The 27,171-nt window shown below is 44.1% G+C and overlaps 2 protein-coding genes across 2 annotated transcripts; both read left to right on the top strand.

Moving 5' to 3' along the window:
- Positions 1-13,616: 13,616 nt before the first annotated feature.
- LOC103363137 (delta-like protein 4) lies at positions 13,617-21,501 on the top strand. Its single transcript, XM_008289757.1, has 11 exons — positions 13,617-14,044; positions 14,145-14,396; positions 14,933-14,990; positions 15,488-15,751; positions 17,353-17,413; positions 18,018-18,148; positions 18,274-18,443; positions 18,700-18,919; positions 19,017-19,752; positions 19,863-19,971; positions 20,070-21,501. The coding sequence occupies exons 1-11, from the start codon at positions 13,991-13,993 to the stop codon at positions 20,073-20,075; spliced, it is 2,061 nt and encodes a 686-aa protein (XP_008287979.1). The 5' UTR covers positions 13,617-13,990; the 3' UTR covers positions 20,076-21,501.
- Positions 21,502-24,705: 3,204 nt separating this feature from the next.
- LOC103363136 (cation transport regulator-like protein 1) lies at positions 24,706-26,898 on the top strand. The gene is made up of 3 exons (XM_008289756.1): positions 24,706-25,056; positions 25,256-25,291; positions 26,160-26,898. Exons 1-3 carry the CDS (start codon positions 24,886-24,888, stop codon positions 26,577-26,579), a joined length of 627 nt encoding a protein of 208 aa, XP_008287978.1. The 5' UTR covers positions 24,706-24,885; the 3' UTR covers positions 26,580-26,898.
- The last annotated feature ends 273 nt before the right edge of the window (positions 26,899-27,171 follow it).

Genomic DNA, 27,171 nt, shown 5'->3' with positions numbered 1-27,171 from the left:
TTTTGCTCCTAGAACGTGATGAACTATTGGTTGATTACAGGTTTACGGGCAGAATACATTCCCCTCATCAACAACAAGTGATTGCTGCCGCGGCGGCGTCCTGGCACAACTGGAAGGTGGTGATTGCCCTCGCGGAGTGGGCGCCACACATAAACAGCTCATTGGTAAACAAAAGGGGCAGCCTGATGCAAATTACTGGAGATGGTAACGTGTGTACAGTAATAGGAGATACTGAATTTGTATGGCAGCAAAGCAAAACAAAACTACTATAATCTATATAAACTAGCACTTTCCCATTTAAATGTGTCTGTAAATGCATAAATGTGCCTCTTACACTCTGTCAAAACGCCATCTTGGCCACTTGTGGCAGCCACATGGAACAACAGAAAAACAAACAAAGAAAAGCTTTATTATAAAACTAGTTGGAGTTGACTTCCTCCATGAGAAGTTAGAGCTTTCTAGGCTCTAGAGGTCGCTTTTTTATTTTCCCTCGCATAGAAAAAATACTTTATATTGTGTAAATAGAGATAAGAGCCACATGCTATTTCATCTTTTGAAATTTATGGTACCGCAGTGTGGGTGTAACGGAGCTCACAGAGCCCTAAAAGGAGAAATTTATGCAGAGGCTTACAGTTTTCCCATCAAGCCTGTGCCTTTGCTCTCTGTGGCAGCGGGGCCAGAGCACTTTCCTGTCATTATGAGGGCTCCAGAGGAAAAAGAGAAGCAAAATGGTTTCCAGGTTTTACTTTAATCTGAAGCGGGAGGTGGGAGGTGGGAGGAGGGGGGGCTCAGTCACAGGTAGCCGTGTCAACCGCAAAGACACACTGGGCTGTGGGAAACCAGAATAAACCAGGAGGTGAAGGGGGTCACGGTGACATGACATGACACAGAAGATGCTCTTCTCTGGCTGGTTCTGGTCAGACCGATGTGTAAATACAGCAAACACACACACAAATTGAGTGAGGACCTACACACACACACACACCTACTGGAGTTTGGGCTAAAAGAACATATTTCACTTGTGAGATTATCAGTCATATATCAGTCTTTCATTATTCTCGGGTTGTCAGCCAGAGGCAGCCATTAGAACAATGCACATTGTGATGTCTGACAGCGACAAACCCTCGCAATTCAATGAGTTATACCAGGGGATGATACCCGTACTGGGGGGAAATGGGTGTAGATTAGGAAGGAAAATGACACAATTTCCAAATTTAATTGTGTCACAGACAAAACTCCAGCAGGACTCCTGAGTTTCACTGGGCTTCATATCAGCCTTTTTTTATTTTTCTCATGCTACACAATGAAGAAAATGTCACGAATAAGGTGTCCCATTGTTAGGATAATGATAAAATAATTAGTCATTTCTACAAGGCTGGGAGTTAAACTTCAATTTAGCATACTCAGCAGGTAAGGTGGGTTCTCACTTTGTCCCACATCCAGGGGAGAGTCTTATTGTCTGAGGAGCCATGGTGTCTGCAGAGGGTCCCCATTCTCCTTTGTGCCCTGATAGGTTTACCAGCAGCATAGACTCAGGAGCCACTCTCTCTCTCAGAGGACAAACAGGAACCAGCCTGAATGTGTCCCTGATGCTTATCTGTTTCTATACTGTCTGTGCCTTGGAAATTAAAAGCCAATACCGCCATTTTGACAAAATAGCATTGTATAACACTCGGGGAAATGTGCTGTCTTGCTTCCTCGCAGAGATTTAGATAAGATTTCTACCACCATCGTGTCCGTACGTAGATACAAAACCACGGGTCCTCAGGTAGGTGTTGGATGTTCAGTATTCTCTGTGCGATGGTTGCCACTTGCCATAAAACCAGAAAAAAAGAAGATTCTCAGTGTGGACATTATTTCAGAGACAGAGTCGGCAAAGAGGACGTTGACTGAGGGATCTTGGAGGAGAAAAAGAGTGAACAAAAGCAAGAGGCTGCAAAAGAACAAACCCAATGTCCCCTCTTGGCCCTGTAGGCTGGGTGTCCCACATGGAGCATGGAGGGCCATTTGGAGGGCTCGATGACCACCACCTTAATCCCAACAAAGAGTCTACCCTTTATGGCAGGAGGCAACACACAGGAGAAGAGCCATGTGATAGGACCGAGGGGGTGGCATCGGGATCAGGCCTAGATTTCCGACTGAGAGCTAAAAGGCTGTAAGACAGAAGCCAAGCTTTTGTTGGACTAGTAAGTTACATTAAGTGGCTTTCTGAGTCTTGATTTGTTGCTTTACTTGGTAATTTTTGATCATAATCAGGGCGTGATGGACACCTTCTAACACTGGCTTCTACTTTTTATTGGTAAACTGTGTTGAAGTGTCAGCTTGGTGAGGGAATTGCACTTCTATCTTATTGCTCTCTGTGGCTGTGATCCTAAAGTCAGGAGGGTGAGCGGTACAAATCAGGTTTTTGTTTGTTGTGTGGCCAATTGATAGGCTGTAGTTCAGTATCTTTTCCTGTTAAAAAACTGGGAGCATTCAGTGCACCAGAATCCCACAGTTTAGCAGAAGTTATGTTGCACTGTTTTTGCAAGAAGATGTATGAGCATATTCCCAAAAAATGTGAAACTTGAAAAAATCTGTTTCTCAAATCTTGTAGATTTTACATTTTTTTCATGCAATTAGTGCCTAAGATTATGTTCTTAGTTCAGACTTTGCATCTGCAGTGCGTTTGATATGTGGGCCAGATCTGAGGCTTACAAAACGTCCACCTCACACACTTGGGATGTCTAAAGCGAACCGAGCCAAACCAGAAGTCCTGTCTGTTTCTTCGACAGGCACACCTGCCGAAAAAGAGGAGAAAAGAGCCAACAAATGGTTTTTTTTTGGGGCCTGCAGTGTTATCCAGCATCACACAAAACATCAATCGCTGTAATGTTGTCATCCTGCCATCTTCCCCTGCAGAATACAGGGTGCCATGGTAACAGCTATTTAAGGAGATTGATGACGGGTCAAAATACGGCTGGCAGGAGGGACCACGGGGTTACCATCTTCTCTGCTGCTACTAAGGCCAGCATTAGACATCCCAGTCATTAAGATTGGGGAGAAAACATTTGTGAAATTAGTCAGCGTCCACACCAAGAGCCTCGTTATTTTCTTGACATTTTCTTTCAGATCAATGGAGGGAGACTTGATCTACAGACTCTGGGATTAAACAGCATGTGTTGTAGGCTGCTAGTCAAACAGGACAACAGGAAACATACGAGTGAAAGCTGGATTTAAAACTGCAGTCTTAGCGATGACCTTCAATTTATTGTTTTTCATGTTCCCAAAGGGTTAATCCGTCCTGACGAGGAAATCAAGAGATGCAGAGTTCAACAAATGCACACTCATTCCCAATGAGGCATGCAGTATTTGTTCCTGTGCAAAACTAGAAGCACTTGTGTGATACATTGTGACATAATTTAAAGCAAACACGTTTAGCTTCGCATAAACAATCAAAGTCGGAGAACAATCCTCTTTCCTATAAGGGAGGAACTTCCCTCTGATTTCCCCCCCTCCACACTTGCAGGAATACTGTTATTTTACAGCGGGGGAAGTTGTTTTCGTACTGAATTGCAGTAATTTTTCATGCTCCTGATGATTGTCAGGGTCCTTTTTCCCCCCTCGCCTCGCAACGCTTCCTTATCAAAGCAACTTTGTAAAACGCTTACTTATTTGGCTTTATATCAAAAGCAGTGTGAGGTTCCTCTCGTATCGAGGGCTGATCTCAAGGCTTAACTTGCTCGGTTCCCAGCATAGCTACAGCCTGGCATGAGGTAGCAGAGGGCTGCAAACGGAGCCTCATGTAGGACGTGCCCCCGCAGTCCTGGGGGGGAATGACTATTGGCATAGTTTGGGGTGTGTGGGGGGGGGTTCCCATGTCACAGCTAAGGTCACGCTGATGTTGCGGGCATGCTTTACAGCATGTTTTTACTTTTGCTCCTCTGACTAGCCTCTTGACTCTGCAGAGACCTTTAATTCCTGGTCCCACTCTGCTCACTGTCAATCTCTGCCTCCCCGGGGGTCATTTCCATCCATGGGAACATTGGTTGTGACAGTAGATTCCCTGAGGGGGACGGTACAGGGTAGATCTTGACAGAAAGACATAGTTTAGTCTCTCTCTGCAGCCAAATTGAGGCAGTTTGAGGTTATTGCCAGCTATTTCATAAGATCCCTGTATAGCCAGACCACTCGCTCCTTCAGGGCCTCAGGAGTAAAAAAAAAAAGGATGTTTCACCCCCTCGCTAGGAAAGGTCACTGCTGTGGGACCCCGATGATATAGGTGAGAGCATGAGGGCTGATTAAGAGCCAGGATGTGCGTTAGACATCCTCTGATGTTCAGGAATTCCCTCATTAAAGAAGGTCACGCTGATGGTCAATAGGAATCAGCCGGCGGAATAAACAGGGGTGGCTCCTCCTGCAATTTCAAATAAACACACTTTTCATTTACTCAACATGGAAATGGTGCTCGCAAATATATACATGTCTTAATTGTGCCATTTCCTCTGGATGAGGGGGGGAGAAAAAAAAGCAGTGCAGGTTTGATTGACGGGGAGAAAATAGCGAACATCTATAAGTCACCTCTCATTTCACTGCAGTTTGTCATAACAAGTGATGAATATGAAAATGCCACCAAACTGAAATAAGCAATGCGAGCAAAGCGTAAAATTAGTTAATTTGCTCCAGTTAGCGAATAGCTGAGTGTTCTGGATAATATTTTTTCCCCAATAGCCTGAATTGCAGCAATTAGAGAGAGAGACTATTAACATATTTGTTCAGCGTACGGTTCAGTGCCGGGGCCACATCAGGGCCCTGATTTTGTTGTTGTTTTTTTCCCCTTCCTGGCTCTCCCCCTTTCTCATGTCTGACAAATCGTTTCCAGCTAATTTACGACGGTCGGACTGTGGGAGAACAATACCTCGTGGACGTAACGCGGCGCAAGCTCTACCACATGTCCCAGAGAAGAGCGAGGTGCTTGCAGGAAACACTTGCTGAGATAACAAGATAGTAAAGGAGAGCAGGGCCACTGAAAGGCCATGCAGAGGACCAGTGGGGATAAAACTGAGCATCACATGAAAACATTCTCTTCTTTAGTTATAAGACAAAATGTTCCGAAGTGTAAGGAAACTGTTCTACTAACTCTGGATTGGCAAATGAAATTATGGATATTGTCTCCACACTTATGATCCACTTGGCAGACTATCGGAGTCGGTGACGTCAGAGCAGCTAAAGCCTTGCCAGGACAAATACAGTAGATCTCCACCAACATGAAGGGACAGCTTTCGGGTACCGAGCTGGGAGCCGCTGCCATATGGGCATTTGTACGCCCAAGTCACAGAACGAGCTCAGCACCTCCCTCCTGGTCACAATAGACATTTTTATAAAACTGTTTAGATGTGCATCTGCAGAGGCTGATTATATGTATTTAGCCCAGATAATCATTTCTGGACCTCATGTGCACTGTAATTACAGACAGCACCTGTGTCTGGCCCACCTGCTGTGATTACTCCAAACGCCAAGCAGCAATTTCACCGTAATTATATCAACAGAGGAAAAGGAAACATTCAGCAGCAGGACAACTCAATAACTTTACGATTAAAAATGCTGCCGCGTTTTCATCTGGAGAGGAAAAGCGCTGTCTCAACAGAATTCCTGGAATAATGAGCTACCAGAAAAACCGGCGTGCGGAGACGTTTAAAAACCCCGACCTTCCCCCCCTACCAGCGTTTAAATCTTCGCAGCTGGGTTAAGGTTGAGCAATACAGGTGACACGGAGGACAGCAGGATCAAGGTTATCAGTCGGGCTAATTGATGAGCCTACTTGTTTTCACTGTGACCGAGTATAGACAAGAGGAGGAAAAGGAAGGCAGTCTTCAAGGCTGCCATGTTTGTGTTGCGAGGACAGAGGTGAGAGGTCAGGCTGGGCTTAAGAGTTTTCAGCCTGTTAAACTAATCTATTCGCCAATAAGCTCCAGGGTGGCGACGGCTTGAGCTTTTCTCAGCGCGGTCATTCTGGTGGGAAAAGGAGAAACAAGAAAGTGGCAAGCCCTCTTTAAGATCAATGAATGCGGTGGAAAAAGGAGTGGTCCGGGGCAGCCAATAGGGGCCGGGCCACAGGGAGCTGCTGGGAGATAACGTAAACAAGGAAACCACCTGATGTGAGCAGGGTCAGATAAATGCTCAGCTCTCTCCGTGCAGGCAGGTGCTTCCTGAGTCCTGCTCTCTCAATCAGTTGAGCCTTTCTGCCCCTTCTCACTTCTGTTTTCTCAATCTGCTGCCGAGTTTTACTCAAGTACAGTAAAACATGATAGCAAAGGTTTTAGATCAACCCACAACCTGCTGCCTCTTGTGCTTTTTTTTCTTCACACAGCAGCCAAAAGCAAACATTGTGGGACAGTAAAAAGCAGAGTGAAGCCGAGATTCACTGAAGTGATGACAATCAAACGGGCAGTAAAGATAAGACCAGCTTGGTGTTTGTCACTAGGGGTAGCGTGATGAGTATAATGGTTTAACAGGGGCCTGTGTCTGCAGATAAAGGAAAGGGGGCCGGTCAGGTGATGGCTGGAGATTGTCGAGACCATCTACGTGTTTCCAGCTACACCTACAATAAAAAAAAAACCTTGCACAGACTGACAATACTTCCAAGCTCACCTCTCTTTCTCGCTCTGTATCCTTCTCTTTGCTGCTCGGTCTGGGATTGTTTTGTGCTGTCCAATGAGGAAGGAAGTCGGTGTGAGAAAGTGCCTGTTTTTTTGGGACCAACAGGAATTGGCCTCATCACAAGCGGTTCCTTTTTTTGCCGGTGGAACAATGCACTGGCGTCACACCCCTCAACTGGACCTCGGCATTTCACATGGAAAAATGTTCCCAGAATTCCGCTCCCAGGCTTGGTGTAAGGCTGAGGATGGGGTGAGGGTGAGAGGGCGGGAGGTGCAGGGCGAAGGCTAACGGCTGTTGACCAATGGACGCTTGTCGCCGACACGAGGAAAACAAAAGTGCCACTTTCAAAATTGGGGAATGGGCACATTAAAGCTTTTACTTCCAGACCTACTCAAGTCTCCAAACATTAAACTGTTCACGGTCGGCATCAGAGCTGTCGATCTCCAACAAAGAAATCACAATAGCTCCTCCATTTTCATCCTTCAGTCACACCTGATCTGGCCGAGCAGCATCACGCCAGCGCCTGACCACACAGATGAAAGGCTCAATGAGTCGTATTATGTGACAGGTCAGCTGAATGCTCCTTGTGGGGTTACATAAGCTTCTCTACGCACTGTGTTTGTAATTACTGTGAGAGGGTACACGCTGCTGCTCTCTCAGACCTTATCAGCTCCGACACACCGTGCAGAGTTTTACAACCACATTAAGGCGTAAATGCATTCTATACATTATAAATTACATTAATTTCATGCTGTAAACAGATAAAATATTATACTTTTTGGTCGATATTGGGAAATTTTTGGTTCCACATTTCACCCACTGCGACAAAAACAAACACTTGAGCGCCACAGCCAAGACGAGAACGGCTCAGAAAAATGGGGACAAGCTATGTACACGCTTAAAAATCTGTGGGATATCGTTGGCATTGTGGTATTTTGTTCACCTCCTACAGCACAGAGCCGTAAGATAAACAAATTACTGCACAAATGTGCTAGGTCTGCAACTATACTATCAGTGTCATTCATCATGCTGGCTAATAAATCACTGTGGAGAGTATGAGAACACCAAGTCTGAACAGAAAGATTAATTTGCATGGCACTGTAAATGATTCATTTAAAACCATTAGGAATGCCTCAGGGTTGAAAGAAAACATCACAAATCCATATGTGTGCTTTTGAGGAAGGCATCGCTCCGTCGCTATGAGGAATCGCTGCTTCTACGCGCTGGTTGTTGCGTGTTTTTTCCACATAAGGGAGAAATTGGTTCATTTTTGAAATGAGGTTATATTCAAAGTATGACATGAGTGCAGACTGGAAGGCACAGAGTTCTTGAGAGATGTCAGATATTGGACGGCGACATGAAAATTGGCTATGAGAGCGAAATCAGAGGAGTATGAACTGGTGGCACTTGGGACTCATGGGGTCAAGTTGGAACAACACTCCACAGCCATTAGACCTGGCAGCGAGGGAGCTCCTCCTGGGCCACGGGGCTGACTCCAGAAATGAGGTCGAATGCATCAGCGCGGCAGCCCATTAGTTAGGCCCCGTGAGAACATATTCATCACTGTAAACATGAAGTCTCATCAGTGAAGATCCATCCTCAATGAGCCTTTACTAGACAAACAGGCTGCACACAGACTCCTCACCAACATGCTCCCACTGAGGGGATTAATCAAACGGCACCCAGTCAGCCCCTGCTGTCTCATTGTGAGGCTGGGTAAGCATGGACAGAGGCCTAAATGATGTCAAACATGGCATGACGCCCACTGTCCACAGGAACACAAACTGGACGTGCAAATGTATACATCTACAATCTGCGCGCCGCACGGCTGTTAATATCACGGCCAGCCCTTAAGCTGACTTGGATAACAATCACTTTACACAAAAGGGTTTGCATCTGTTGTTTGTCCTGCAGAGTGGAGATGGGTTTGTGTGTATGTACACAGTGAGCGGTTATGAGGTCAACCACAGTTCAGTTAACTAAATGGAATCCAAACAAAAGGTCACGTTTCATTCCGACGGCTGCTGATGACTTTTGGTCGGACAGGACGAGTTACAAAGACCTCGCACAGGTAAAGATGAACGGACCTCCTGCCACTCCCTGAGCCTTTCACCTAATAGGACACACGTCCCCATGTATTACCCTTCAGCACAACACTCCCACACACAATGCCAGCAGAGCTAATTCCCAAGAATCCCTGTTCATGGAATCGGAAGCAAAGGTGGGAAGTGAGTTGTGCAAAAAGGGAAGAGGACAGCTAGGAATTTTAAAATTGTAGAAGGAAAAAACATCAGACCCTCCTAAAACATTTCTAAGTCTGTGTTTGTGTAAACAATAATACAGAGTGGTGCACTGCAGAGGTCATGTGCCCCCGCTCAGGAAGTGGAGGAAGAACAGCAGATAAGAGATCATTAAGTCTCTGGATAATTAAACCAGAACCACAGGCCCTTATCACACCACATCACTTCATCTAACGGCGTAGCATGCCAAGGTGAAATTACTAGACGCTAATCACGCTGATGGTGTTCAGTGATTGCGGTGACACTGAGGCCAAAACCCTTTCAACTTTGAAGATTAATATTGGCTATTACTTTGATGGAAATGTCCCGATTCTCAAAGCAACTTCAGTAAAAAAAAAGCCCTAATGGGCGTCATTTAAAACCCCCGTGGTGCATCTGTGCTGTCAAAACCACTTAAACACACACACACACACACAGAGACCCCCGTAAATGCACCTGTTCACACCTCCTGCTAACAGGTAGATTAGCGTGTGAATTGCAGCCGAGCGGTTCATAGTCCCAGGCCGCTCTTCCTGATTGTCTAACTGGTGTGGCTTTAACAGCCCTCTTCACACCAGCACGCTCTTCCCTCACCTCCATTTATCTCTTTCCTCTTCCTGCTGTGCAGTTTTGTCTTGCGTAAAGCAATGATGCTTTGACTCTGGCAGGGGAGGATTTCCTCAAGGCTACAGTAGCTTCTTCCACACACACACACACACACATAATTAGCCTTGCACTTGTAATCACTCAAGAACTACTTGGACACAAAAACATGTTTGGCTTTCATGTGCTGTGCCTGGGAGTGTCCTTCACGTATTTATTTTCTGTTCAAGAGCGACGCAAACAGCCGCAACTGGAGGACAATGACCAAAAGAGACTATAAAGGGAAATGCATCTGCTGAAACGTAGCAGGATATGACATTGTTCTGTTAAAGTGACAGATGTGGTGATGTCCAACGTCCTTGCTGACGAGTCAAAGGTGGAGCTGTTCTGTTCGCTCGGATCAATACCGAGCATTGAGGGGGCGTTTGGTATAATCGCAGAGCCTTCCTGGTGGGAGGGAGGTATGCGCTGCTGGGCCGTCTCCCGGCATACTGACACACACACACGGTCACCCAGATCTGATTTATGCACTTCAACCTGAGCAGAAGCAAGGTGTGCTGCTGAGCCGTAAATTACACCGCGAGCATAAATGATGTCATGGTGCCGCCGCCAAGCCGACATCTTTACGTGCGGTGACACCTGCACGCATCACGAAATGGTGTCAGTGACCAAAGCGTGTTGTTGGTTGCATCGTGAGGGTGAAGGCGTGCTGACGTGGCTTTGTTTTGTCAATAGCGCAGAAAGAGGGTAGCTGGAAAGTTCCACAACAGCCCGGGGCCGCTTATTAAACACAATGTCAGGGGCTTCGGAGGCTCGACTTGGGTGAAAACAGACACATGCAGAAGCCGATCACTTTAAGGTATAAAAAGTGACGCATTAAATGATGTTAATTTAATCTGAAGTTGTGCTTTTAATCAAAGCAGCTAACTGTGGACAAGCACAATCATGTTTTCTCCTCCTCAGAGGGAATTCCACCTTGTAATCCTTGGCTTAAGCATGTGAAATCTTTCTGAAAATGCCCTCCACCTCCCCCACACACACTAATAGTCCAGCCATCTCGCTTCAAACAAATACGTCTCTTCAACTGTTTAAGAGTATTTTCTATATCTGTAGGCAGACAGCGCGGTGCTGTGAGAGAATGAAACCACCCCTTGTCTTTCTAATTGCAACAGCAGGTGATTTCTCCTCCCAGGGCGACATGCTTAGATGCCTCAGATCCATTGGCAGCGTACATCAAAAGCCCCATTGATTGGCCGAACAGATTGGGGCATAGAGATCAAATGCGCTGTAAAGAAGTGTTAAACTGCTGCGCATTAAACAGGGCAGATTTCTGAACTAAAAGGGGGCCATCTGTTAGCACTGTAGCTAATTTCCCATTGCACTTGCCCAGATTGTTGATTCTATTGGGAGGACTGACCAGAGAAGGCCCACATCTTCAGTGACGCTGGGGCTTAGATGAAGACGACAAAGTAGGGAGATCGGTCTTAATGCTGGAAAGACAGATGATAAAATCTTAAACTCATAACCAAACAGCAGGTGATGTTTTCTCGTGTCAGTCTGTCGTCGTCAGGTGACTTTTCATTGACTGTTTACTTACACTCCAGTGCAAATTACCTGTAAATACATATTGCCATTTACCAGAGGGCAACTTAATTAAAGAAGGTCTTTGATCCCCGCTGTGTTTATGAGGGACGCGATAATGTTCTCGTGTTTTGGAAATAATAAGTATCAACAGCGTGTTGGTGTGGCCGCCGTCAAGTGCGTTCTGAGTCATTTGCTAACATTTAAAATAGCACATGCCCGATTGGATTATTATTTTGATTGATGAGATTTCAAACATCTTCTTAAAATCCATAACTTACGAGCGAGCATTCCTGGGAGCAAACAATCGGCCTGCCAAAGAACCAAACAGCTGCTTCGGACGATTTCTCATAAATAGCAACTTTCCTAATAAGTCACTTTTCGCTGCTCTTCGTTTCCCAATCAAAATGTTATTTTTAGGGTTCGGATGCCAGCTGAGAAGACATAGAACAATCAGAATTCGGCTTTACAAAACACTGTCATAAGAGAAAAATGATGTCCTATACAAGGCTGCAGATGGAAGCGCGGCGGGGCTGATGTCTGTTTCCAAGGCTGTGTTTATTCTAGAGCAACGCAGCAGAAAAGAGCTCGTTTTAATATTGTTTGCATTGGACCAGAGTAAATAACTCATACAGCGAAGAACTGAAATGCCCCACTAACTCAGGCCAGGATTTCTGCCTATTTCCATAATAATAATAATATAAAAACACTCATAAAAATCGCTGGAGATTATTATAAAAACATTAAGAAAGCTTGATAAGTGCATCCCCAGAAAGACGCTCCTCCAGATCTGATGTTTTTCGAGAAGTTCCGGTCCAAGCGTCGCTGCTTGTTTAGCACAGTCCAATTCCTTAACAAGGAATTGAAACCCGAGCTACAGAGAAACCTTAACCACAGTCCATCAAATATTAAAGTGTATGGATGTTTTGACGTGTATGAAGGGAAGACAGCAGCGCCATTACACTACACCCTTCTTCCTACACAAAGAGATTAATGAGCCTCTGGAGTCCGTGGCAGCCACTCGTAAACTAGCGAGATGGCCCAAAGATAAGTGGATCTAGAGCGTTTTCAAACATAAAACAGAACAGACATCCGTGGTTAAATCTGCTGCACAAGGCTGCATTGATCCACCACAGGATCTGTGTGATTCAGTCAATGGTGGGAACGCCAAATACTTCAATGCAGCAGAGGTATGAGATGTCCGGGCCTCTTACTCACACTGCTCCACACTCAATGGTCCATTGTCTCTGCCCCGCGGTGGAACCTCAAACCTATAAGTCAAAGGTGGGGGGTTAGACGTGAAGTCATCTCGGCAGGAGCGCTGCTCAGCCACGCACCTTCATGGCGAGGGAACAGTTCTTAAATCCTGTTCCCTTCACTGTAAATCCTCCCCGACAAGTTGGCCTGCTGCAGGGGTGATAAAGGTAACAATGCCTGTGCCCAGCATGAGTTTTCATGTGATAAAAATGCATATGGCATTTCAATTTATTTACCCAGCAAGCTTCATATACTCTTTGGAGTTCATTTTTCTTTTCCCCTCCTGGAACAATTCTGCAAACACTTGAAAGGAGGAGTGTGTTTTCTCAACCGGTTATAGTGGATGTTAGTTCAACAAACACATGGGGGATACAATCTCTGCTTTTAAGCATACAAATGTATTTTCAATTGCTGGCATTGTGACCTGTGGGGTAAAATAAAGCGCCTGGACATGTTGATGCTTGTTGTGGACTTTTCATTAAACACAATAAACAACTATAACAGTCACATATATGCTCTCTTTTCCTGTCTTTATGTGCGTCACAGCGTGCACACGTGTGCATTTCTGTCCTCGTGTAAACTGTTCAAATGATAACAATCCAATTATAGAAATCATAAAAAAGCCTCTTTGGGAAGCGTGGAGCTGATCTGTAAAGGTTTTCCAAGAAACACAATTACATTTATATTCAATCAAAGCTTTACAGTAAGTCTTGGATGGACTTTTATTTTGTTACAACCCCCCTCCTTTTAAAAAAATTAAATAAAACAGGGTGATTTATGAGTGACACGAGGTGTTTACAATGTGAATCCATTATCATGCATGAAGCTATCTCCCACTTCATCTCCTAAAATAAACACAAGGAGGGAAAAATAGAAGACTGGGAGGTCAGATGTCTGAGAGGCAAAAAAAAAAAGAAGAAGAAAACTACTATAATTTCGTGAGATTTATAGTGTTTCTCATGATCACCAATTAATCTACTCAGTTTCTATACTTGTTGTGTTTTCTTGCATATAATATTAACCTACTATAATATAATCTTGCGTCTGTTTATTCTGTTTGAGACACGAACAATCTGCGTAAAAAGCATTTCCGGATCTCAAAAAAACGATCCCCTTCAAATTCATAATGACACTCCAAGCAAAAAAAAAAGAAGAAGGTGGAGGGGAGAGTGGGCGGTGTTTACTGGCTGACATTGTCTGTAATGACACTACACCGTGGTATATAAACTGGGAGGGACGTCAGACATCCTTCACTGGGAGTCACTATGCGCTGATGCTCCGCCACATGCTCGCATCACTGTTGGCAACACAAGCCTCGCATCAGCTCAGCAAACTCAAACCACATCTGACCGGCACGATGGATGGGCAACATAAAGACCGCAGAATGACTCACTTGTGGATATTGACGTTACTGATATTAGTCTAACAACCTCTAGCACTGGATAACTCGGTCTTTCCCAAACTTCATCTTCTGGATACGGATTGTGGAGCTGGATCTCGTCCTTACAGGCTTTGGAAGAAGGATTATATTTATTCTGACCACTTTATTCATCGTCACTCCGTTTGGAATAGGAGCGTTTTGCGGGAGGACAAACTGATTTTTTAAGGATACGCACATAAAACTCTAAAGGATGGCCGTTTGGTTCACCTCTATCCTTGCAATAGTTATAACATTATTTACTCAGGTACATATTTTTAAAAAAAAATCTTTGCAATAGGACAGAATTAATCTTAAAAACAAATATTGCGTGTTTCCTGCTGTGCTCACTGTTTATGTCCTTCTAGGTTTTGGGATCAGGTGTGTTCGAGATCGATCTCCATCATTTTCAGAATACTAAAGGTTTGCTGGCAAATGGACTCAGTTGCAGCATGGCTGGCTGCAGGACTTATTTCAAGGTTTGTTTGAAGAACTTCCAGACGGAGGTGTCCCCTGGAAAGTGTATATTTGGCAGAGCAGCCACACCTGTTCTGGGCACCGACTCCTTCAGCATCCAGCAGGACGCCAGGCTGCGTCTGCCGCTCAACTTCACCTGGCCGGTAAGAGCAGCTGACCTGCTGGCTTCTCACACTTTTACGCTGAAACCAACTTTATGTGCATCAGATTTAATATTATGCCACATAGTTTTTTAGTAAATAGTAAAAAATGTGGAAAACTCTGATAAAATATATAACTTTTGAAAACATATTTCGGATCGTCTGCAACAAAGTAATGCAAAATTGGCACTTGCACGTATAAATATTGATGCCATATATATTTAACGTGACTGTTATTTATTTTTTTATGGTGACATTAAAGCCAAACATAGTAAAACAGTAACTTTAAGATGTCTATTGCATTTTTGTGTCGCCAACTCTGTGCGTAAAGTCAGAAAATCGTGCGCAAAAGCCAGCATCCAGTCTGTGTTTTGGATTATTTCTAGAAAATTAAGTGGTTTTAAAATGTTGAAAGTCTTTCTAAGTGCCCTCCATCACTACTTAAGTTAATCAAAGAAAGCCAGAAACTAACTAAATGTGCCTTTCATACAATTTCAGTACATTTTGGTGACGCGTATCTCCCAATTTGTCCCCCACAGGGTGCGTTCTCATTAGTGATCGAAGCCTGGTATTCTCCTGCAGCGGAGCAGCTTGGAGGTGAGGGGAGATGCAAACTCTGTCTGCGCCACTGGAGGGAGACATACGGCCCAATGTCGCCTCCCTCCTGACTTATTACCAATCACACGCTGTAATCAGTAAACCTCCATGAACCAACCAAGTGCTGGCAAATGCATCTGCTATTCCCAGCGTCACGGATTCGTGTTTGTTTCGGATGCCTTATGAGTCACACGACAATCTTTTTTACAATCAAATCTCTCCAACACAATTGCACTTCCCTTGTTTTATTTTTGGCATGCATGGGAAAGTGTACATGGCTCAAGTGAGAATATGAAGCCTTGCCAAAAAAAAAAAAAAAAAAGAAAAGAAAAATACCATGACAGCCTTTTCCTGGATTTTACACCTTTTTTGTTAAGTCCTTCACAACAAAGTGAAATAATGGTCACACATGTGAAGGAAGGAGGAAATATCAGATTGTGTATTGTCTCAGAATAATAACTGCTAGATTTATTCACTCTCATGTTCTTCCCCCACAGATGCCACCAGCCCCGAATTCTTGATTAGCTCTTTTGCCATCCAAAGACAGTTGGGAATTGGGCCCGAGTGGTCCCAGGATGTGCAGGGCGGGACGCAGACGGAGCTAAGGTACTCATACCGGTTCATCTGCAATGAAAATTACTACGGGGACACTTGTTCCAAAATATGCGCGCCCAGAGACGACCATTTTGGCCACTACACCTGCAAGCCTGACGGGCAAATAGCCTGTCTGCCGGGATGGAAGGGAGAATACTGCCAAGAACGTAAGCACGAGTAAAGACACCATGTGGACACTTTTGTTTGTTTGTGATGTAAAAAAAAAGAAAAGAAAGGCCAAACTTCACACACACACACACACACACACACACACACACAGTGCTTCTAGAGGGAGTTAAACAGCAATGTGCTATTCTGAACAGGCCTTGTGTTGCCTACCTTTTCCTGTAGACGCCATTCTTCCAGCTGCTCCAGAGGCCTTCACGCTACAAAGTGCCATTTATTGTAGCCTAAATGTAAAGAATATTTATTTCTACAACTTATTTTTAATCTTTAATGACTTAAATCACCTGTTCCGTGACCACAGGTGTGTGTTTTGGGATGTGACGCAGCTGAATTTGGCGGTGACGACACACAGACAGACAGACAGACAGACAGACAGCCGGGCTTTTACTTTTTTTTTAAAACTCGGTGAGCGCGTGCGCTTTTTTTTTAATCCGGGGCGGTGGTCGCCGAGCAGCACGCGCCGGGGTTAATCGCGGCATTATCGCCCGCCACGCGCCGCTAAATTGCGGCTCCTATTGTTGGCGGCGGCGGCGGCGCGGGGCAGCAGCTGCAAACGGGGCTCGAACCGGCCACCGGCAAACAATAGGGGCAGCTGTCCTGCTTTTTTTTTTTTTTTTTTTTTTTCTTAGCATCTGCTCAGCTCCAACCCAGTTCGTGCAGAATCGATGTCACATTCACGGAACACAATTCAGGCAAAAAAAGCAAATGGATTTTTTTCTTTTTTTTTCATTGCAACGGTTAGACATCAGGGTTTATTGTGGGGAGAGCATCATTTAAAGGGAATTAAAGCCTCATTAACAGATTTTTAACACTAAATTGTGCAACTTAGAAACACAAGTTTGACTGCTGCCATGACAATCTGAGTTAAGGGAACTTAGTTTATCTCATGAATCATGAAATCTAAATTAAGCTGAATTACCTGAGAGAGTTCATTTAACTTTTGGTAATATATTTAATCCTCCTATTACCCCTCCAGCAATTTAAACCTCCAGAAAATTATCATAATTAAAGCTATTACCCAAATATGTGTGTAAATAGCCCTTTAAATAAAACTTCTTTAGAGACCTTTAACATTGAACGGAGTCAAATTAACCCCAAAGACAACAGGAGGGTTCATCAACCGTGGATTCTCTCAGACTTGCTTTACTTTCACATTTTCTCAATTTAAAGAGTCGCTTTTTAATGTCATCATAAAAACCCTTTCATGCATTAAACAGCATGTGCTTCAAAATACTTTAAAATATTTAAACAAAGTTAGAGCCTGAATGTGAAACTAACCTTCTTCATGGTTTTCGTTTTTATGTGAAGAAACAATCGGGGTTCAGCGCACCTTAAATGACACGGAGGTTTTCATTGTGAGAGGGAATGAATGAGTCTCGGGGGAGGTTTAACTCTCAAACAATGTGTGCTGGGAAACCTGCTGGCATTCTGTTTCTTTAAAAATCAACTCAGATTTAATGATGTTGGATAAACGTCTGCTGTAATTCAGATCGTTGTTTGAAGACAAAATACCTTGAAATGATCACAAATGTTTAACGTGTATGAATGCCAAAGTTTGAGTATGTCTGTTTTTGCTTTGCAGCGATCTGTCTGAAAGGGTGCAATGAGAGGAACGGAAACTGCACATTACCTGGAGAGTGCAAGTGAGTGTTTACTAATGAGTCTGTGTGGAATCATCCAGTTATAGTTTATTGGCATGTGGGGATGCACAATCTGCCAAAGATCAATATTTACAGAGATTTACAGATGATAGTTCAGCGAGAACTTGTCTTTACATTAGGGGTTGATTGATTGATTATTGCCCCGGCCGATTATCTGATCTGATATTGACGATTTTCTTCAGTTATTGGTATCGATTCCCAATGAAAGCAAGTGAATCCAGTTTTGTGAATCACTGCTTTGGCTCTTGTGTAGCTGCATCTCTGTGTGCAGTCACTGTGTGGTCTTATATCCCACCCACAGCACCGTCTGATTATCACAAATAACAACCGATCAACACTGAAGGATTGAAGTTGAAAAGGTTTCTTTAATACGTGAAATATAAATAAATTCTAATCACATTTTTTTTAGTATTGATTCTTAAAAACAACACATCGGTCGACCCCTACTGTCCTCTTTAAACGAGGTCATGTCGTAGCAGATGATGTTTTCTCTCTGTTATTAGACCCATGATGGTTGTTTGTGACAGTACAGAGCACGAGTGTGAATTTGTGTGTGAGCCAACGGTCATGTTTTATGTGTGAACAGATGCAGAGAAGGCTGGCAGGGACTCTTTTGTGATGTGTGTAAACTCCATCCGTCCTGTAAACATGGTACCTGTACAGAGCCGTGGCAGTGCACCTGCAAGGAAGGCTGGGGAGGCATCTTCTGTGACCAAGGTGTGCGGCTACCTCTTTCTCTCAAAGAATAATGCAAAATAAGGAAACTAGATGAAGTGTTGGGTGCTTTAAATATGCCTCTTTTGTGGTTCCTCTACTAAGATTTCCACCCTTTTTGTCTACAGATCTGAACTACTGCACCCATCACAAGCCCTGTGCCAACGGGGCCACGTGCATGAACACGGGCCAGGGCAGCTACACCTGCACCTGCCTGCCAGGCTTCACCGGGGTTAACTGTGACTCGGAGGTCAGGGAGTGTGACAACCAGCCCTGCCACAACGGAGGCCGCTGCCTGGTGAGTCCGGAAGTCTCTCTCTCTCCTTTCCCACAACACAGGCTTTCCTGTTTTTGTTTTTGCCTCCGTCTATCTGCTAGTCCAGGAGGATGCTATCGATTGTCAAGTCAGTGGATGACCCAGTTCACAGAGCCAGTACTGTAAATAGAATTCAGACCGAGGATAATGGGGTTCGTTGGGGCAGTCGTGAACAGGATACGATAAAAACCATCTGACACACAGCTTGTTGATAAACTTTATATCTTTTCCCCTGCAGGACTCTGAGAACGGCTATAGGTGTGTGTGCCCACAGGGCTTTGAAGGGCCACAATGCGAGCACAGGATGCTGACTTGTGCGGACACGCCGTGCTTTCACGGCGGCCAGTGCAGAGAGCGGGACAACGGGCAGAGTTACATATGCGAGTGTCCAGCAGGATACACTGGACTCAACTGTGAGAGGAAAGTGGACAAATGTACCTCGCTGCAGTGCACCAACGGTAATACATCGGTCTCGCTGCATCAAAAACAATTCTACACTTCCTGTGTGTGTGTCTGCATCTAAACTAATCTGAATCGCTGATGTGTTTTGCACAGGTGGACACTGTGTGGTCCACGGTAACCTCAGACTCTGCAGCTGTCGCTCAGGCTTCACAGGGCCGCGCTGTGAGATCAACATCAACGAGTGTGCGAGGAACCCGTGTGCAAACGGCTCCACCTGCATCGACCGCATTAACGACTACACCTGCACCTGCCCCCCAGGGTACACCGGCCGCCACTGTGACAAGCCCACAGACCGCTGTGCCTCTCAGCCTCCCTGCCTCAACGGCGGGACCTGCACCATCGGAGCCAAAGGCCAGCCTACCTGCATCTGCCCCGCTCATTACAGCGGCCCCCAGTGCCAGTTCAACAATGAAACTTTATCCAACACCCCCAGCCCCAGCATAGCCAGCGACAAGCTGAACCTAGCAGCCATCTGCTTGGGCGTAGGCCTGGTGGCTGCTCTGGTGCTCTTCTGCATGGCGGTGGTGGTGATACGCCACATCAAGAAGCAGAGGAGTGAGGAGCAGGACTCAGAGACCATGAACAACCTCTCTAAGGTTGACTTTCAGAAAGAGAACCTCATCTCTACCGTAGAGCTCAAGAACACTAATAAAAAGGTGGATTTGGAGGTGGACTGTCCCAGGGAAAAGTCTAACCACAAATACATCAACCACTACCAGCTGGACTATAAAACCTCTGCGGGGTACAAGGACGAACTGTCCCTCCTGGACAAAGATGAAAACTGTGAAAAGATAATAGAAGATAAAAGGCATTTGAGTAGAATGTACAGGTGAGTGTACGGACGTCAGTACCAGACAGATTAGATTATCACTTCCTGTCATTAACACAAGATGTTCCTGTTGTGCTCAGTAACTGACGATATCTATGTTTACTTCACAGTGAAAGGCCAGAGTGTAGAATATCTACCATATGTTCTTCCAGAGATTCGATGTACCAGTCTGTCTTTGTAATAGCAGAAGAGAAAAACGAATGCATCATCGCAACGGAGGTAAGCTTTTAAACCTGTTTTCATGTAAAGCTGGTCTGGGAATAAAAACCAGACGTTGTTTGTCATTATTTCTGAGTTTCCTTTCATCTTTTTTCCAGGTATAATAAATGGAAGACATCATTCGTTATCAACATTGGATTTCTTGTGGACTGTTTACAAGTGTGGAGAGACTGGGATTTATTTAAATGCAAGTTGCTGCTCTTGAAAACTTGATAACTGGATGGAGCTCGCGTGCTCTCCGAATGCAATAGAACTGAAGCTACTAATCTATGTGAGAATGTAAAGACTTGAGGAAGAAAAGACGAGCGGGGAAACGATGGACGCTCGAGGACGCCACGCGCCTTCCACGTTTTTCCGACTCGAACCCTTCGTCTGCTCCGTCCCAGTTCATCCGAGGGCAACGGGGCCGAGACGTTCGCGCCTCAGAAGAAGAGGACTGTCTTCACGTGCTCCCCTCCACGTCGCCGCGGTAATCAGCAATCAAATGAATCAACTTACTGCCGACGAGATGGTGGAAGGCCTTTTCCCATTCCGTGCAACCTTGCAATGCGCTATGCAAACAAAAATCAGCATTGCGCTAAATCAAAAGAAAAAAGGGGACTCAAAAAAAAACTACTGAAAACGGTTCATTTTTGAGGGGATATTTAGGGTTTTGTAAATTGAATCCGTTTTTATAAAGAATGTATGCAGCCTAGATCACAAAGCCTTATATATGTATTTAAGAGAAACGTTGTGCCCTGCCTTACCTTGATTCCTTTGCACAGCAACGTGGAGGTAACAATGAAAGATCAAAAAAATGCAATATGCTAACGCGCCATGCAGGGAAACTCATGATAAGGCCTTGTTTTACTTTATGCAAGATCACCCTTAAATAAAGACAAAGAAATACATGAAGTGACTATCGTACCAAGGACGCCTTCAATGGAAATTACTGAACCAATAATGTTGTTTTGTAAGATTAGTATTTCATTAGTAATTTAAGTATATGAAGCACTGATCTTTCTCTTTCTATGTTTTATAAGATTATTTTGTATATACTGTATATTTATATGTTGAGATTAGAAGTACATCTGTTTTTAAGTTGATGCCCCAAAAAGGTGAATTTATTTTTAAAGTTTTTGTTGTGTTTTATTATTATTATTTTTTGTTATAAAAAAAAAAAAAAGAAGAAGCAAGAAATACATATCTGGTACACTGTTTGTTTGTCAGTCTTCGATGGTTGAGTGTACATGTGGTCGAATAGAGATCGTTAAATTAAACACCTAGAAACTTTTTATTTGTGTCAGCTGGCGTGAAAGTGGCTTCGTTGTCTGTAGATACAGTAATATCTGGCCCGGTAGCGTTTCTGATGATTCCATGTCTGTGTCCTCGACATCTGTGTCTCAGTGTGATGTGAAAATCCATGTGCTAGCAATCATTCAGTGGACAGCGTTGTAATCGGCAGCGATGTAAGGGAATACTCAAACAACAAAAATATATATATTTAAAACATCTGTATGTGATAATAAAGAGTCCTTGTGGTCTTTCTACCTAACTGCTTCTCTGCTGCTGTTACAGATCTCTGTGCCACAACAAAACTAATTCACACGAGTAAAATATGTAGTGTCAAAGTATGCAAACATATCGATATTACAACAACAGATAGAGTAGGATGTGGCCGCCCAGTGTTGGTGAAACTACTGAGAGTGAAAAGACCTGGAGTAAAATATGCAGCGTCAGGGTGTATGGGCTCTACCAGAGTTATCACAACAACAGTGACAGGAACATTTTAAAATGAGCCCATTTCCATCTCTAACAGACTTGAACCGTCTCTGCAGTTTTATCGTCTCCTCGATGGATGGAGACGATGATGATGGATCTAAAAACAGATGTGATAGCTTTTTAAAGTGTGCTTGTTGTTAGACTGACGAAGGCTACGATGGCGATGAAGAGGTGCATCATTTGTTATTAATAATAATAATAATTGATCAGATTTATACAGCGCTTTTCTGGACACTCAAAGACGCTTTACACTGTCAATTATTCATTCACACACATTCATTCTGGTGGTGGTAGCTACGATTGTAGCCACAGCTGCCCTGGGGCAGACTGACAGAGGCGTGGCTGCCATTCTGCCCCTCCGACCACCACCTCAAACACACCATTCATACGCATTCACACAAGGTGGGTGAAGTGTCTTGCCTAAGGACACAACGACCATGAAACAGGTTACAGGGCGGAATCGAACTGCTGACCTTCCGATCACCGACCGACTCACTCTATCACTTGAGCCACATCCCCATTTTGTCCTGAGATGACTCTGAGTGAGGACCAATGCGAGGAGGCCATAACCTTCGTTAGATGTTCCACCGATGATGAGACTATCAAGCTGAACGTGAGGACGACATTTGAATTTCGTCACAATACGGTCCTGGACAAATCCTCTGAAGTCTGGACTGAATTTCCACGTTTCAATGACGTCAAATGCCTGATGACTGAATAAACAAAAAATTGCATTAGGCGCTACACAAATTATCATCTTCTGTCCTCTATTATCTATCTATGCTTAATCAGCTGTTTTTTCCTTCTTTAACTGGAGGGTATGAATACATTTGAGGACGACTGTATGTTTATGTATGTCTTTCATCTCCAGAGGGGAACAAGCATCCAGGAACATGTTGATGCCATCAGCAGCATCACTCAACCTTATCTACTGAAACATCCTTAGTGTCAACTGTAAATAACACCAAGAGTGTTATTGTTCTCATAGTGTAAAATTTAATTAACACGACTCAGTGTCGTCCATCCATCCATTATCTATACACCGCTTAATCCTCACTAGGGTCCTGGGGGGCTGGAGTCTATCCCAGCTGACTTAAGGTGAAGGCAGGTTCACCTGGACAGGTAACCAGTCTATCACAGGGCTACACTTAGAGACAGACAACCAAGCACACTCACATTCACACCTACAGACAATTTAGAATCACCAATTAACCTCAACATGTTTTTGGACTGTGTGGAAGGAAGCTGGAGAACCCGGAGAGAACCCACGTTGCACGGGGAGAACATGGAGACTCCACACAGAAAGATCCCGGGTGTCCTCACCGGGACGCGACACAGCGACCTTCTTGCTGCAAGGCAGTGGTACTAACCCCTGAGCTAGCTTGCACCTTGCAGCCTGACTCAGTGTAGTGTAAAATATGAATTCTTATCAGAGTTAAATTAAATTAAAAAAAATTCAACACTATCATCAGCGTAACACTTTTCCAGTCGGGACCATATGTTCACTGACTCAGTGTTGAAATGAACTCTTTGGGTGTTACTGCATGTAAACTGGTGTTTTTACTGTGTGGAAGCTGAGAACGTCTGCATGTGGCCTTCTGCTGCTGGAATGTGAGCACAGCAAACAAGGGGCCCCACAGCCCCGGTCAACACCAAGCAAGCTCACATGAACCACAACAAACCTGCAAGCTGCACAACTATCCACCAAAACGCCGTCAGTCAAAGCATCAGGTTGCAGCTGAAGTCTCAAGACAAGAGCTATGGCTGTCTTAACCACTTGGGGGCAGCAGGTTTTGTGCAAAGTTGCAGGCAAGAAGTTCTCTCTGCTCTCACCTCTGAGCTGGTGGAACATGCAGAGGGAGCGACGGGCAGGGGACAAACGTCAGTCATGCAGCCGTCGGCCTTCGTGCAGGACACAATGATGGAGGACGCAGACACCTAATGAGCTTAAGAGAGCACTGATATAACAGTCCAGCTATTTATAGGTAATGTGATTACCTGCTGGACTCTCACTCGCTCTGCGGTGCTGCAGGACAGGCTGCAATAGGTGCAAAAAAATTAAAGAAATGGTAGCAATAGGTGCATATGATGATGATGATGATGATGATGATGATGATGATGATGATGTGAAAATAAAATAAAATATTTATATAATCGCTGAGTGTCTATCACGAGGATGCTGTCACACGGTGTGTCTCATGCCACACGGATTTGTTGCCCGTCACACCTCTATTACCTGTGTACCATCACTGTGGCTATCTAATGAAAGGAAATACATTTATTTTAATTAAATACAGGCCTTTATCACGTTTAAAGGGAATATATATGAGGGGGGAGAAAATGAAAGAAATAGATTTTGCAGTTAAAAGTGTTTAAAATGAACAAGCAAACTAAACCACTTCCCTGCTTTTACTTTCCAATTCACTCGGACCTTCCTGATTCCTTTAAATTTCTTGTAACAGCAGCTCATGTGTGTTTTTTTTAAGCCCCTGTGATTCCTAAGGCCGGTGTGAGGTGTCATTTCTGGGAGTGACATGGACTTGAATGCTTTTAGTTTCCACTTCACTCTGACCTTCCAGATTCCTTTAAATTTCTTGTAACAGCAGCTCATGTGTTTGTTTTTTTTAAAGCCCTTGTGACCCATAAAACAGACGTGAGATGTCATTTCTGGGAGTGACATGGACTTGAATGCTTTTAGTTTCCAATTCACTCTGACCTTCCTGATTCCTTTACATTTCTTGTAGCAGCAGCTCGTGTGTGTGTTTTTTTTAAGCCCCTGTGACTCCTAAGGCCGGTGTGAGGTGTCATTGCTGGGAGGATTCTGATTGGTTGATCCGCCACCTCAGCCCGCCTCCTCTGCGATCTCATTGGCCGAGAGCTTGTCGCTCCGACTCCCCCCCTGAAAAACAAACGCACGTGTTAGTACATCGGGAGACAAGCACAGAAACGGACAGTATTTGCATTATTCTGATGCTATGAGTAATATCTGACGCTTTTTTTTTTTTACAACACAGTAATCATGACGTGGATGAAGGTTTGTGCCTCCTGCAGCGTATAAATGGAACTGTTGGATGTAAAGGACACTTGTTGACAGGAGCAGCAACTTGAACGTCTTTGTCTACTTTAAAAATAAAAAAAAGTCAAGCAAAAACAATGAAACCCCAGGACATCACGAAGGAAAAGAGCAGCATGTGGATATTTGGATATGGATCTTTGGTGTGGAGACCAGATTTTACTTACAAAAGCTGCAAAATCGGCCACATCAGAGGATACAAGAGGCGCTTCTGGCAGGGAGATGATTTTTATCGAGGGGACAAGCAGAAGGTGAGTTCATCAAGTTACTGTTCAGTCATGTTGCTGTCCAACTGGATGTAATATTTATTTACTGATAACTTCATGATAAATAACATATTTAATAATTTTCTTTTTTTTATCATTATGATGAAGCATAAACATTTTGTTGTTGTTGTTGTTGTTGTTGTTGTGTGATGTTCTAACTTCTGTGTCTCTTTGCTTTCTCCAGCCGGGCAGAGTGGCAACACTAGTGGCAGATCAGGAGGTAAGCGTGTCTTTGTTTTGGAACTACTTGCACTAATAAAACCACTTTTTTTTTTTTTTTAATTCTTCCATTGTGAGTGAATAAAACTATAACTTTAATAAACAGCCCAGATGTTTAATTGGGCTTTCTTACATCTGGTATTTATCTGATCATGACCTACTTTATGATCTTGCACAATAACCTTTCACAGCACTGTAATTATGTTCACAGAAACTGGGTAACGGTGCCATCCTTTCCACTGGAGACTTTTTTTCTCTTATATTATTCAACATATTTAGTACTTCGACTGCTGTGGGTTTTTCTCTGAAATCGCTGTCAAGCAAAAAAAAAGGACCATAACTAAGATTCAGTAGGGTCCATCTCAGATCACCATACTGTCATTTTTATTCATTACTTCTGTGTTTGTTAGTTGAGCTAAGACATACACTCTCCTTGATATGTGCCATGTATTAGCTAGAGATGCACGATATTAAAATTTCTGGCCGATACCGATATTAAGATTTCTGATATCGCCGATAACCGATGTCGATATTTGATTTTTGTTCACACTGAAAAATGAGCATAAGCAAGCCCCGTGAGAAACTGTTCAGGAGAAGCCCAACAGATTAGACCACGTAGTCTTCTTTATTATGTAACAAAAGTAAATCATCTGTGAAATAGCAGCAATATCAAATGTAGAGACGAAGGCGCTGATGTCAGACAATCATTGGCTAAATTTGTTCATCAGACCGATATCGATATATCAGAAAAAAACACTAATATCGGCCGATACCGATGTGGTCGCAGATATATCGTGCATCCCTATAATTGCTGCAGCTTACTTACAAACTACTGTTTGTTTGACCCGTCCGCCTCTTTTTGTTTTCAGGCTTGCACGTGGGGAGTTGCCTATGAAGTGTCCGAATCCCAGGTTCAGGAGTCCCTCCAGTACCTAAACATGAGAGAGGTTGTGTTGGGCGGTTACATGACGAAGATGGTGGAGTTCATCCCCAAAGAGAGGAGCCACGGTCCGCTTCTGGCCCTCGTCTACATCGCTACCTCCGACAACCCCATGTACCTCGGCCCGGCCTCCATCAAGGACGTCGCCGCCCAGATTGCCACCTGCAGGGGCAACACGGGCCACAACATTGAATACCTGGTGCGCCTGGCGGACTTCATGAGGCACTACTGTCCCGAGGTGGAGGACGAGCACCTCTTCTCGATCGAGGCGGCCCTGTTGAACATTTTCCATGAAGGTGGAGGCATCAAAGCCGCAGATCAGAACTCTCTAATGCTGGAAGCTATATGAACGGCTGCACAAAGCGCTCCGTGTCGTGAAAATATTTATGCTGGCTGACACGTATGGAAGGGTGTTGATAGGGCGTATACTTGATTTGGTTTTCAGTAAATGTACCCTTTAAGGATGTTTTTTTTTAATGTCGTGTTTCTACTTTTGATCTCCTCACTTTTTGAAATGACTGAAAGTTTCAGTGCTGATTTTGCACATTGTATACAAACAGAAGCATATGGTGCTTTTATAGTCATGTTAATGAATTTCTTGATGTATAAATCTTTGTACTCATTTTTAAACGTGTTTGAATAAAAACATAAAACTCCATATGAGGAAACTGGTGCTTCTCCTTGGCTGCTGTCACAAGTCTCCTAGACATCTCTTATATAATTATGTTTGTGGTGATACATATGGACCCTCTTGCCTCATGTTCCCGCATCACGTGGCCAAGGAATGTTGACTCTGGCATAGTGGAAATGCTGACTTTTCCTCAGAGAGCTGCTAAATGCACAGGCCAAGTATAGCTTCTAGACATCTGGGGTGTTTTTGCTTCGTATTCAATGTATGAATTCACTCGAAGAACTTGCATGCTCTGTATGTTTTGTGGTAT

The sequence above is a fragment of the Stegastes partitus genome, unplaced genomic scaffold (genome assembly GCF_000690725.1).
Source record: "Stegastes partitus isolate 25-593 unplaced genomic scaffold, Stegastes_partitus-1.0.2 Scaffold634, whole genome shotgun sequence".
Classification (NCBI taxonomy): Eukaryota; Metazoa; Chordata; class Actinopteri; family Pomacentridae; genus Stegastes; species Stegastes partitus.
This window is presented reverse-complemented; position numbering and strand designations above follow the sequence as displayed.